At 44.4% G+C, this 11948-nt stretch overlaps 1 protein-coding gene and 1 long non-coding RNA gene across 3 annotated transcripts in view; both read right to left on the bottom strand.

The window, feature by feature from the left end:
• Positions 1 to 2130, bottom strand: part of MAP2K5 (mitogen-activated protein kinase kinase 5) — a gene marked incomplete at its 5' end in the record, with an annotated part of 134963 nt that extends 132833 nt beyond the window's left edge. For both annotated transcript variants that reach the window (XM_084267824.1, XM_084267823.1), the window contains one exon: positions 1996 to 2130. In XM_084267824.1, coding sequence (XP_084123950.1) covers positions 1996 to 2130 — 135 coding nt within the window. The remainder of the gene's footprint in view (positions 1 to 1995) is intronic.
• Positions 2131 to 4278: 2148 nt separating this feature from the next.
• On the bottom strand, positions 4279 to 5702 carry LOC311194686. Its single transcript, XR_014617461.1, has 3 exons — positions 5652 to 5702; positions 5372 to 5534; positions 4279 to 4413 (listed from the first exon to the last, which is right to left on the bottom strand). It is a non-coding gene; the product is annotated as an uncharacterized lncRNA (long non-coding RNA).
• Positions 5703 to 11948: the final 6246 nt, after the last annotated feature.

Consider the following 11948-nt stretch of genomic DNA (forward strand, 5'->3'; position numbering starts at 1 on the left):
CTTTCTCCACTCACTCTGATTGGCCTCAGCTCTCAGGAAGCATCAATTTCACCTGCTCCTCAAGGGCCTGTATCATCCATAGATCACTCCAGACATCAAGGGCTCTGTCGGGCTCCCTTCTCAGCGTGCTGGAGACAATTACTCAAACTCCTCACAGCAGGGAATGGTTCTCTCACCACAGCTGGGTTCAGCACTATGCCCTGATACAATCCATAAATCAACACAGGTGAAGTCTATCAGAGCTGCTCCCAGTGCTGTTGTACTTCTGTTTATTTCAGACCTGGCTCCCAAGGCACACTGTCCCACAGTGTTCTATCACAACTCAACACAGGTTCATCTCAACTTCCCAGCAGAAAGTCCTACATCAGCCCCAGCCGTGACCTGGCTGAGCAGCTATAGTAGCTGCAACTGCTGGTGTGGAGTCTCATACATAAGATACAACAGCTGTGCATTGCTTGCAGGTGCCTACACCTCCCTGCTCCCCCAGATGGATGCTTCTGGAAGGCACCGCATGGGGCCGTAGGCTTCAAGCAAACCACAGACTCTGCTTCCAACTCTGCACACAGTTTACACTTAAACAGAGGCTTTTTTCAACCTACTAGTGAAAGAGACTACAAAGGTCAAGTTCAAGGCCCAGGTACCCCAGCTGCTCTTATACTGAAGCAAGGAGGACATCAGCTACAATGCAAAGTGGTTTTGCAGAAAGCCATGCCCTCAACCTGACAACTTTTCTCTATTTACAGTCAACCCTAATTTTCCAGTAATACTACGATGCCAAGGATAGTCCAAGCACCAGTGAGCACCTCACCTTATTTGGGTGAAAAACAGGAAGGAGTATTTGGAGTAATCCTGCTTGGATATTCACTACTTGCCTTCAACGGGCTCGCTGTGTAACAGCTGGAAACTCACGGTAATCCTCATCCAAAGGGAAATCATCCCTCCCAAACATCTCAGCAACCTGTGAAAAGTTCTGCCCTCTCTCCTCTGCCTACAGCACGCCTTGGAACTGCCATGTATTGGGAAGAACAAAAACTGGGAGATCTGTCATCCTCCCCAAGTGCCTCTGCAGTCTTTTGCAGGCCCAACACCAAACCCAACACCAGCAAACCAGCCCCTTCCCCCCCACGTGTCTCCTCAGTACAACGCAACTCCCTGAAAGAGATGTGGAGAACCTTTCTCCAATCTTAAGAGCAACAGAAGAAATTAAACGTGCACATGACCTGCAGCACGGGAAGGTTTTTCTTTAGAGAAACAGGCACATGGAGCCTCTGGCAGAGATGTCACAGAAGGACAAGTGTCCCAAAGAAGCAGGTATGACCCGCACGTGAGGCCAGACTTTTCCGTGGGCTAAGGATGCAGCTAAGAAGCAGTAAGCAGGGTTAACACCCACTACTATTTCCAAGTCTGGGAGAAAAACGTGGCAGACCAGTGCAGAGGAGAAGCCACAAACCCACAGCCAAAAGCAAGGGCTTCTGTGGCCAGAGCACACGGCAGTGCCCAAGCGGGGCAGGGGCAGGCAGCACCCCTCCCGGGCAGCCACCTTCCTCCGACGGGCCCGGGCCGCGACTGCAGTCGCGGCCCAGGCCCGTCGGTGGAAGGTGGCTGCCCGGGGGGGGTTCAGCCCCGCGGAACCAGCCCTTCAGAGGAGCGGGGACCAGCGGGTCAGGTCCTCCTGCCCGCTTCACACCAACAAGAGCTCCTCGCACACGAAAGTAACACACACACCCCCCCCTCCCGTCGCTGCAGCTCCGGCACCACCACCACCACCACCACCACCACCCCCAAAGCGCGGGGGAGCCCCGGGCCCACGATTATCTGCCGTTCTCCCCCAGCATCACTCCGCCATCAAAGCGCCGTGACCCCTGAGGGGACAGGGCGGCGCTCGGGGAGCCGCAGCTCCCGCTCCCCAGCTGAGGCGCCGCGGCCCGACACCCCTCCCCACACGCCCCGGCCTCTCCTTCCCGCCCCGGCGGCCTTCCCGGGACCGGGACTCACCAGCACGTCCCTGAAGAGCAGCTGAGGCGCCGAGTGAACGGTCCAATCGACGGCCCCTCCGTCAGGGATCTTGATGCGGATAACCAGCGCCTGGCTCTCCATGGCGCGGGAGGGGCCGCAGAGCAGCCAGAGCATCCCCGCCCCGCCGGGCTCACATGCTGCCGCGGGCCCCGGGGCTGCGAGTAGGGCCCAAGCTGCACCGCCCCGCCGCACCCCGCCCGCAGGAAGGAGCCCGTTACCCCGGAACCAAAACGGAGGAACGGGGGAGGGAGGAGAAGGAAGGGGAGGAGGGAGCGGGGGCGGTGCCATGTTGAGAGGGGAGGTGCAGGCCGCCCAGGCGGCTGGCGAGGGTTGCTCTGCAAGGCCCGGAGACACAGATTTTAATCCCACACCCCCCTTACTCCTTGTGCCCTTGTGGGGAGCCCCGCTGCTGTGAGGCAGCAGATCCTCCCAGTGCCTTAAAAGCCTGGAAAGCTCCAGCGCGGCCGGGCTTCGCACCTCAGAGCATGGAGTTGGGGTCTCCTCCAGCAACAGCTTCTCCTCCCGAAGCCGGGGGCTTTTCCCCCCAGGTCACCCCGTGCCCAGGAGAGGCCACACAAGCCTGTGTTGTGCGGGCTGCCCAGAGCAGCTCGTGGCAGGGCTGTGGGGAAGGTGCTGGGCCAGGCCTGCTCTGCTTCGTCCCTTTGTTCAGCCACCAGCTGTCACACACTCCATCTCCCTCTTACAGAATGCTTGGGGTCTCCTACACTGAGCGTCCAAGCAAAATCCCTTCCATCAAAGGGTTCTTCCCTGGCTGTTCCAGGGCAGAAAACACCCTGTTTCAAACCACGGCCTGTTTCAAAGCAGGCAACTGAAGAAAACCCTGTTAAAACCCTGCGTCCAGCTTCCTCAGCAGCAGAACGACAAGGTTTCTACGTGTTGAGTGCAGCAGCTTTGTCACCTCCCTACCACAACCACAAGCCACGATGTGCTGTGCCCATCTTGCTAAAAAACCCAGGCTGCTTGGCCCCCTGAAGTGAGAGGGAAGGCTCCTCGCTCCGTACAGCTCTGCAGCACTAAACTTTCCAGTTCTTTTTAGTGAGAGAAGAGCATTCGTCTCAACTGTTGGCGATTTATCAGACATTTTATCACAATCTCTCGTGTTATATACAACAAACTGGATGATTTGAGTTAGATCATCAATTTAGAGGGGGAAGGTGTATTTAATTCCTGAAGCGTCTTCAAGCTTCCCCATGTTAGAATTCCACATTGTTTCAGCTTCAGAAGAAAAAGGATATTTCCATAGCCATGAGCAGGGAGAAATTCTCTCTCTGTCCAATAACTTTATAATTTAGTTCCTACACTAGAAATTAATAGAGCCCAAACTCCTGAGTGTCTGAGGGATCGGTGCTGCCCACACAGATGTCTTTCTGTTCAAATGAACCTTTTACCTACAGTCCCTGTATACCTTTCGCTCAGGTTCATTTCAATCAGATTAATCTTCCATTAAACGTTAAAGAATGGGATACAAAAATCATAGAATTTCTATAGAACTCCAATTTTTCTAAAATGTCTTTTTCATTTACAACACTATGGGGAAAACCAACTCAATTTGCCAAATTTGCATAAATATTATGTCGCTTTTCCAGGGCTAATCATAACCTCAGTTCCCCATTCTGGGTTGTGTTGATGCAGATGTAATCAAACTTTACAGGTTTTTCATGCCTTAAGAGGTTCCACCCATTGAGCACGTGTTTTGTGATACAGGCTTGGGTTTGCTACATGTTTCTTTAAAACCCATGTTTCCTAAGAAATCCCCAGCCTAACCACACCAGCATTTGAAACAAGCTGTTAAAATTCATTTTTATCACCCCATGGGATTTTTTGTCATGCGAATAGAACTTCATTGAAATCTGTTTTTATATTTTTCCTCAACATTGGGGAAAAAATTTGGGTAGCAAGAACACAGGTATTTTTTAATATGTATAATATAATATTCTTGAAGTTCAGTACTTGACAGCCCCAATAACCTCCTCTTTAAAAGTTTCCAACACAGGAAGTCCCAGAATTCCAAAAAGCCACAGAAAAAAATAATTAAGGGGGTCTGATTTTCCTCACTAAATCCAGGTGATGAGCTGTCAGCAAGAAAGATGGACGGATTTCCTATTTGTAATTACGTATCCAATGTTACTGCCTGTCCACAATGAGATAACATTCAAAAATCTGCAAAGGAACAATCTATCAGTGCTTTAATTACAGGAGGAGGATGAAGCCTGTGACTCTCTCTAAATGCTATTTCTATTTCTGTGGGAGAAATAACTTCTGTCAGCGTCCCTGGCTTCCAGGCTGGTCTTGTGCTACAGGCAGAACAACTGTCTCGCTGCAGTCTGCTGCTGCTCTCTGCTGCTTTCCGCCGCCGTCAGAGAGGACAGAGGAGATCTGGAGATGGTCACGTAAAGAAATGTTTGTTTTCAGGGAAAAGCAGAATGCTGACAGGGAAGAATACTGTAATTATTAGATCTACTACCCTACAGAATCTCACAGGACTATCGGCGAGTGCTGTGGAAAAAATGCTGTCCCCAGCTGACCGCCTGGACCACAGTTATCATGGTAATTTGTGAGGCCCTCAAAAAGTAAGGAAATAAGTTATTACTTGTTTGCCTCTCTAATTCCCACTGCGAAGGAAGTTCTCTCACACAAGTCATTTTCTATCTTCCCGCTACTACAGACATCATATAATGAAGTTTGGAGTCCCTCTACCAAAACTCCATAGGAAGAAGAGGGAGGAAGGAAGAGAGCTGACTCCCCTGGCCCCATCCCTGACTATTCCTGCTCCAGGACCTGTTTCTCAGGGGTTTTCCTTGCCACTGGCAGAGGGATGTGTGAGCTCAATCTCGAGTGAATTGGGCCAACGCAGGTGAAAAAAGCAGCGCTGGGAACCAACATCATCCCCTTTATTCAGCACTTCTTGACTTACTGACTGACCTGCTATTTTTATTACAAACCTTACAATACACCCCTTGTAAATATTCAATGGAAACACAAAAGCAGGGAAATTACACACATTGCACTGGGCTGTATCAGGAGCTGAAGTGCACGACCATGAGGATCCCAACAGGCTTTCTCTTAGTCCTGTGCTCCGAACCCACAAAGAGAGGGAAGCGAGGCACAGGGAGGAAGCTGAGTATGGAGTCACCAAGTCCTGCGTTCTCATTAGAGCTCCTACTCAGCATCTCTGGGAAATTTTAACCTTGCTACTACTAGAATTTACCCAGCAATGACATAGGAATAGGGTGCATTTAACTAAATAGGTAACATTTGTTAACTGCACTGCTAAATATTACTCAGCATTTTAACTATCACAAATATTTTGGAATACTGTGTGGCCAGGACTTACCGTGTTACATGTGATTCTGGTACAGCATATAAAACACACTCAGAGGAGGCAGAATCTGAATGCAAGTCCTTGGTTTGCTAAATTCAATTTATCATCTCTGCTTCTTCCCTGTACCAGTTTCTGGGTAGGTATTACACCTAACAGAGGCCAAGCTCTTCATTTCCTAGGGAAAACAGCACCTTAACATTGCTTTAGTAGCACACACTTTCACGTATTTTTTTAAGAGATTAAAACATGACTTTCTATGTTAATAAAATTAACATAGCATGGCAAAATTCACCTTTTTTTCCCTTCCCACATCTTCAGACTGCCAGCAAGTGCAGCAACCCGCATTCCCTTAGGCTCCTGAAAAAAAGTAGGTCAACAGCATCCAGGCTTTCTAAACATACGCTTCTCTAAAATGCATCTCCCAGGACAAAACCACCCAAGTGTACCAGCTTGATCAATACACACACAGATGAAGATTCCCTAAAACTCACATTAAAACTTGCACGGAACTAGCTGTGTTCCTCCCACGGCTTCTTACTACCCCTTGCAGTGACTTTACGTGGGCTTGGATGGGCAGAAATGCTTTGCAGAGGCTCTCTGGAATAAGAAGCAAGTGGCTGTTAGAGAACCAAGTATCAGGAAATAAATCGATCTTCCTTTCAATTCAGCAGGAGCAGAATCTGGCCTCAAACAGATCCTTTAAAACTCCTTCTCTTAGTAAACTCCTCTTGAGCTGAAAAAAAAAAAAAAGCCCATCCCTAAAACACCACCCTAAAAACCCAACCAACAGCAAACTCAATTTTAGGCTGAGTTATTAAATGCTTAGTTCTTGCTTTAAATTAGGGACATCTTTGGAACTAAAGCAGAATACAAGGATGTTTCCTGGGTATTTTACAACTAGGTGTGATACACAATTGCTGAAAAAAAAAGAACTACAATGTAAACTATTCCAGTTGGCTTGAGCAAAAATGGCTGTGCATCATTAATGATGTTACTGCACCCCATCAGACCGGCTTCAGGGGCGGCATAATTGTTTTTCCTGTCAACCTATAAATTCTTGAGTAACAACAAAATTATTGTGATTTTTCTTACTAAATTATTCATCTATCACAAAGCACGTACATAACCAGGCCCATGAATCACTGAGCGTGTAACAATCGTATCTAATGGCATTTCTTCTTGTAAGAATAAAAATAGGTTTGACTTTGCAATATTTTATCATCTTGTTCAAAAACTGTCAAGTGCTCTTTAGAACTGGGCTGCTTGGAAGTCTGCATTTTAAAGTTCAAGGTTTCCTTCACCAGGCTTTTTTTGTCTGAGGGTTTGCCTTTAATCACGTTTTACCGTTTTAATTCTGTTAGGATTATTGATATCACCGAAAGTAATAAATTGGGCTTATAATGAACTAGTACAGGGCTCATAAACTGCGCTCAAAGGGATGCTACTGCTATTAAGATCACCCTGAGCCACGTGTATTGTACAGGGACCGTGCTGCATCCACGCTGGCTGGCTTACAACATGGAGTATTCCATCGTTTCAAACCTTAGGGGCTTCCCCTGTATTTTATATTTTTTAAATGTTGATCAGATACTTACTTGGGGTTTCTGTAAGACAACCTCATCACTGAAAACAGTAATAGTCTGGCTCATTCATAGCTTGAACTCAGATCTCATACAGTCTGTTGTGGACACGGCCATCGTTCCTTGATCCAAACCTACCACAGTGCATTTACTAGTACATTACAATGCATTAGCACAAACAATTGAGGTAAAAATCTGAGTTACACATATTTTGTGATACATCAGCCCTCTGTATTTCAGCTGTATTTATTCACTTCCTAATTCACAAAGGTCAGTAATTGACACTGAGTGTCCCAATCACTAATGCAAATGTTGATGTGCTGCCGCACATGTACTTCATTTACAAACCACAGTAAGAGCAGCTTGTTTTCCAGAAATCAAAATAATCTTTTAAATAAGCTTGGAATATATTAGTGACAAGTTTTATTCTACATCCCCCTTGCCACAGTACCAAAGCTGCTGCTTTTTCTTAGCTGCATTTAAACTGAACAATTCAGCCCAAGAAAGTGAAAGGTGACATCTACTCCCATAAATATGTATATTTTGGGATAAAAATCAAGACAAGTCGCAGACTTATTAACTTACTTCTCTGCAGCGAACATGATTAAGGAGTTACAGCAAAAGCCAATTTAAATTAAATGGCCGAAGTAAATAATACATGAAGCAAAATCTTTGTTTCAGGCAGAGTTGGTCTAAACCAGAGGCCTGAGGGCATTCAGCTATTAAGAAGCCCCTAAGTTTCCTTCAATAATAGCAACGTGCATGGAGGAGATCTATAATTATGGTTTGCAAAGAGGTTTACACAAGGATCTTTTCACCACTTTCTCCTCAGCTCATGGTTTTTTTCCACTTCGCTTTTCTCACCTATAGAGTGATTCTAATAAACTATTTTTCATCAGAAATTTTAAATCTGTCCATGACCAAAAAAAAAAGCCTTAACCCTTTTGAGTGCTGGAAGAATGAACTCTGGGCTCCTGTTCTCCTTTTCTGGGAAGGGTGAGTAATGGAAGGAGTATCATCAGTAGGTTTGAGAATACTCAGAGCTGAAGAGCACCAGGCAGAAACAAACAGATTCCCAAAACCTGTCATTTTTTGCCCATTCTCAGTTCTGTTCTAGACATCCTCACATCCTCCTCTGAACCCCACCCAGCCCCACGGTTCCACTGAGACTGCCCTTGCTGAAGCCTCTTATTTGCTCACAACTTTTGCCAGTGAATGAAAGTTTCTTCCTCTCTGTTTTCCTGCAGCAGCTCCAGAAGTTCCACATGATTGGGTCTCATCCCTTTTCCAACTTCTTTTAAAAAATAAAAGAAGAGTAACCTTTGTCTCTGACGATGGGTGATCAAATTGGCTGAAACCAGCGTCCTTTCCCTTAGGAGTTCAGAAAGGACAGACAGACAATCAAATGATTGCCTCAAATTAAGGTGGAGGTTATTGATCTACTTACTGGTTTACAGATTTTTTTTTTGTTTTTACAGATTTTCAGTATTTGTACTGGCACAGAAACACGGGGACATCACTGTCAGAGAGCTCATGGTTAAATTTGGGACATGGCTGCTCTGCTTTGCAGGGGTCTTGAGAAAGATCTCTCCACACCTGCCAACTGTTGCCTGCAGAGCAAGCACAGATATGTAAAAACCAAGATCAAAACGAATTTAAATAAAAAAGAAGTTTCTACCTAATGCTGCAACACACAGAATTACAGCAGGTCAGCCACACAGGGAAGTTAAAAACCAATCTAACTTCTGCTTGAGTCAACAAAAGGTGAGTTGGCTCCGGGATTCTCTGAAGACTGGAGAAAAGCACTGGATACTGCTTCAGGAAAAGAAAGGAGATAGTCAAGGGAACACAGCAACTTATTTTTGAGGCAGTGTGAGTAATAATCGTAAACAACTGGGCATATCAATCCTTACTACTAGCTAAATCTAGTATTAATTTACATTAGGGAAAAAAGTTGAGAACTTCAAGTTGAAACTGTGTCCAACTGAAGGTCAGCAATTAGTACATCTAGCAACAGGAGGAGTGCTATCACATCCAAAAATGGTATTTAGGTACAATGAGCTCCCTGGAACATCGTTTGCATCACCAGTCACTTAATACCACTAAAACTAATGCACAAGCACCCCTGTGTTACCACAATTTGGAGGAGCAGACAGTAGCAGAAAACAGTGTTTCTTGGGGTACTACCATTAGCACTACGGAGTCTCCAGTGAAACATCTGTCAAACATACAAAAAGGTATAAAAGTGAAATATAGTAATTAAGACCTGGGTTTTATCGATTGTGTGGCTTAAGTAATTTTTCACAAGAAACATAAGATTTAATAAGTATAAGTAGTTAAAGATCCTGACTTGGCTGTAGTCATTAGCATGTAATTGAACTGGTAAAAAAGATCAGTTAAACCTATGTTGATTACCACCTTATCTTTGAAAGGCAATTAAGGACCTCAATCATTGCAACAAGATTTGATTGTGAAGCCTTTATTGGACATTGATCTTTCAGCAAAGCACAGTTACATTTTCCATTAATTTACAGTAACACAGTTTAACTCGGATACCTGAGACCGTTGACCTGGGTAAGATGTAATGCTAAGCGCTCGTTTAGGTTAAGATGCCCCCAGTAGTCATTACTGTTTAAAAAGACTGCTACAAGAAGTAGCTACTCGATCCTCTGGGTTTAGACTAAGGTTTCATTTACCTGAAGTAGTTGTTAAGTGAGGTGAAGCAAAGCTCTCTGCCTTTTTATGTCATCTCTCACTCATTTAAACATCATTCCTGAATACAGTGAAGAGATAATTAAGGCCAGGCTTACAAGATAAACCACACTTTATTTCAAATGGAAATGGAGATTAAATCCATAAAAAGTTAAGGGTCGTTCTGTAGCTCAATCATCTGTTGAAAAACTCAACATCAGTAGATGTTGGACACACAACGTGCACACAGTGTCACGCATACAGAAAGGAAGCTGCTACTTAAAAACAACTGCAAATCAATTAGCGTGGGCCAGAGGAATTCACAAAGTTTGGTTGCCTGCAGATGGGTTACAGGACAACTTGAAAGGACCTTCCAGGCAAGCAGTTAGGTGCTACACATGCCACTAACCCACCTTCCACCAGTTCAACCAGTAGCAACTCACCCATAAAGCTCACCTCAGCGGTGCTTTTTAGTTAAGCACTGGAGTTCTCCGACACAGAAGACTCTCCTGCTCTCCCCATGCTGGATTGTCCCATTAGGAGCCAACTACTTCAAGGCAGGAGTTTGCCATGATGAGGATGAGGAAGGGAAGGCAGCAGAGGCTCAGCTGGAGCTACATGCAGTGTGCTCATCCTTGCTCGCTGTGCCTGTGTTTCCCAGAGCCTTACAAACATGTTTTACACAAGCTGGTAGGAATCTTCTTGGCCCTCAGCATTTCCATCTGGCATTCAGGCCAAAGCTTAAGTGGTTAAAAAAGACACCAAGTAGGCATTTACAGCAAAAAGAGAATGAAAGCCAGATGAGGTATTTTACCTTTGGTAGAAGACAAGCAAGGAGGTTTATATGCATACTTAAATCTCTTTTTTTTTGGTCATGATTTAGCAACTCAAGTGTTATCCCTTATAAATAGTGTATTTTCCTTCTGGCATACGAACACAGGTCACACACAAGCCTTAATGAAATGAATGAATGATACTATATTTGCACTCTGCCCTCGGACATCTTCCAGTTCATCCTTTAGCATGATCAACTTCATAAGAGCAAGAGGTCTATTGATTTTCATGTAATACAAGAAAATATTACATTTGCTTAATTGTTACACAGCGAGATCATTGAACAAGAAATCAAGTCTCTATTTAATGCTGCAAGCAGCGCAGAATTGCAGTAATCAATAGGGTAGTTTGTCAAAGATGTTCTCTAAGGAGACTTGCCCATCACTGTATGGACAAGGAGTCGTGTTGCCTGGGTTTATTGAAAAACAGGTAAGCAAAGTCAGCAGTACACATTATCAGAAATCAAACAAGCCGCAGTGAGTGGAGGTGCAACTCCAATGAAGAGCTGTATTTATAGTCTGGTAATTAAAAACCATTTTATCAACCTCAGGTTGAGACTAAACCTTTAGAGCGAGGTATCGACAAGATCCGTGGCAATGAATGAGCAGTATTTGACTTTAAACTTATGAGCTGCAGTCGCTCAACTTTATATCCAATACAGTGAAAAATCAGCCCTAGGAAAATGCTAACAGTCATTTTCATTATTAATGAGGCTTCTTACTCTACCCTCCTCTTCATCTCTGAGAACCACTTAACTCACATTAAGAATATTTTCCAAAATTAAACTGAAGGGTGCAAATGCTTCTCTGATTAAAGAGTTATTTAGTGTTGCTTTTAGAAAAACCACATGTATTGCTTCATTAAGTGGGAAACACTTCCATTATCTGAAATTAAGTAAAAAACTATTTGAATTAAATTATACTGCAGTCATAGCTTGGTAATCATTTATGTAGGAATAGGGATTACCCTCCAAAACCAGTACCTACCCGTTTTACATTTATCTTCCCACTTAGGGAAACTGGAATAATCAGCGTACATCACCAGGCGTGGGATGTGGAACAGGCAGCATTGCTTACTGGCACTAAAAACAAGAACCAGGAATATATTCTGTCCAGACATTGCTGTTGTTTGAGTTTACTATCCAATAATTCCCTAAAAAGCTTTCCTCTGTGCCCAGGTTTCCAAATGAATTTTGGTCAGTCCATTATCTATGTGCCCATGACAACTGGAGAAATCAGTAATTTTGCATAAAACCAAAAAATAAGGGTAGTATTCTTCTTGTTCCCCTGTATTAATTATATATACCAGCAATTCATAAAGTAGCACAAGGGACTAAATATTCTAGATCACTGAGGTTTTGTTCCTTACCAAGGGGAAAATAAATCCCCAAAACACAGATACCGGGAGCTCAAGAATTGCAAAAAATACAAGCATAAACCATATTTTAGATATTTTATTTAAATACAACTGAAATAAATGCAGTA

The sequence above is a fragment of the Gallinula chloropus genome (genome assembly GCF_964237585.1).
Source record: "Gallinula chloropus genome assembly, chromosome: 9".
Taxonomy (NCBI): domain Eukaryota; kingdom Metazoa; phylum Chordata; class Aves; order Gruiformes; family Rallidae; genus Gallinula; species Gallinula chloropus.